General features: G+C 55.2%; 2 protein-coding genes across 5 annotated transcripts in view; both read left to right on the top strand.

The window, feature by feature from the left end:
* H310_03173 (hypothetical protein) overlaps positions 1-1,201 on the top strand; it is a 4,437-nt gene that overhangs the window by 1,276 nt on the left and 1,960 nt on the right. The window lies entirely within an intron of this gene.
* On the top strand, positions 294-853 carry H310_03174 (hypothetical protein; the record flags this gene model as incomplete). The annotated part of the gene is made up of 2 exons (XM_008866961.1): positions 294-536; positions 587-853. 2 exons carry the CDS (start codon positions 294-296, stop codon positions 851-853), a joined length of 510 nt encoding a protein of 169 aa, XP_008865183.1.

Genomic DNA, 1,201 nt, shown 5'->3' with positions numbered 1-1,201 from the left:
CTTGTGTCCTGGATGGTCGTATGAAGGCATGACGACATGGTGGTCATGCGAGAGAGTCGCCGCAATATGCGGTTTGTTTTAAGTTGTCCAACGCTCAGATAATCAGTGGCGGCGTCCTGGCTCTGCATTGATTGAGCATGGGGATGTGGACGACGATTTTGGATTGGGGTGCCGTGTGTCGCTGTCGAGTGCGAATGCTGTATTCCAGGAGGTCTAACGTAGGACTGGGACCGTAGTACTTGGATTTGTCGAAAGGCGGTAATGCAAACGGGGGTGCGCATTCGACCGGAGCGATGACCTTTAGCAACTCGAGCGGCCCGGCGTCGCAAGCAAACAGCCGACCTGAATCGGACGTTGACGATGACACCCCGTCGCGGACCCCAGCCATGTCTGAAGACGAAGAAGCACTTCCGCTGTCGAAGAAACCGACCCCGACCAAGAAAATGGCGCCGTCGATCAAGCCCTTGGCTGCGCCACCCGCTCGGGATGGGTTGGATGATGACCTGGATGACATGCTGAACGAGGACATGGACGACGTAGGATCGGTGGCTTGATTCGATGACGGATCGATTTTATTCTATCGTAGGAGGACGGCGACGGCGGCGGGCAGTCGCTCCAGTCGAACCCACAGTACTTGACCTTGCTCAACAACCGCGCGCAACAGACCAAGAAAATTTCCGACCTGCGCAAAGACATTAGCAAGATGGCGGCCAACATCACGTCGATGGCAAACCCCGTGATGAAACAGCGTCTCCAGGCGCAAAAGGAATCGCTGGAAGGCGAGTTGGCCGACGTGCAAGCGGCCCTCGATGCCACGACAGAGGATATTCAGCGCATGGAGGGCGGCAACTAGGCAGCTATCGAATGCGTGGATGGATGCCTCCCATCGTCCGATATCTTGGGCCATTGTTCTGTTAAACATGAAGTCAATAGTTGTGATTGCGATCATTCTCGGTTCGCCATCATCTCGACAACGCTCGAGAATCCGTCAGACGAAGGCAATGCGAACTCGCAAGGCTAACTCTGTGGCTATTTCATCCAGTTGTTAGGTGTGGCAAGGGAGGTGCTCATGGGGGGGACATTAGTGCTGCAGTACATTGGTGAACATGTCAGTGAACAATCCACTGTGCGCTGGGCAGAAGTCGTGGGGACGATGTGGCGTCTCAAGCCGCCGCCAATACTGACAGTATGACAACAGGTC

Source organism: Aphanomyces invadans (assembly GCF_000520115.1).
Source record: "Aphanomyces invadans strain NJM9701 unplaced genomic scaffold supercont1.5, whole genome shotgun sequence".
Lineage (NCBI taxonomy): Eukaryota > Oomycota > Saprolegniomycetes > Saprolegniales > Verrucalvaceae > Aphanomyces > Aphanomyces invadans.
Note: the sequence above shows the minus strand (reverse complement) of the source record. Positions and strands in the feature narration are given on the sequence as shown.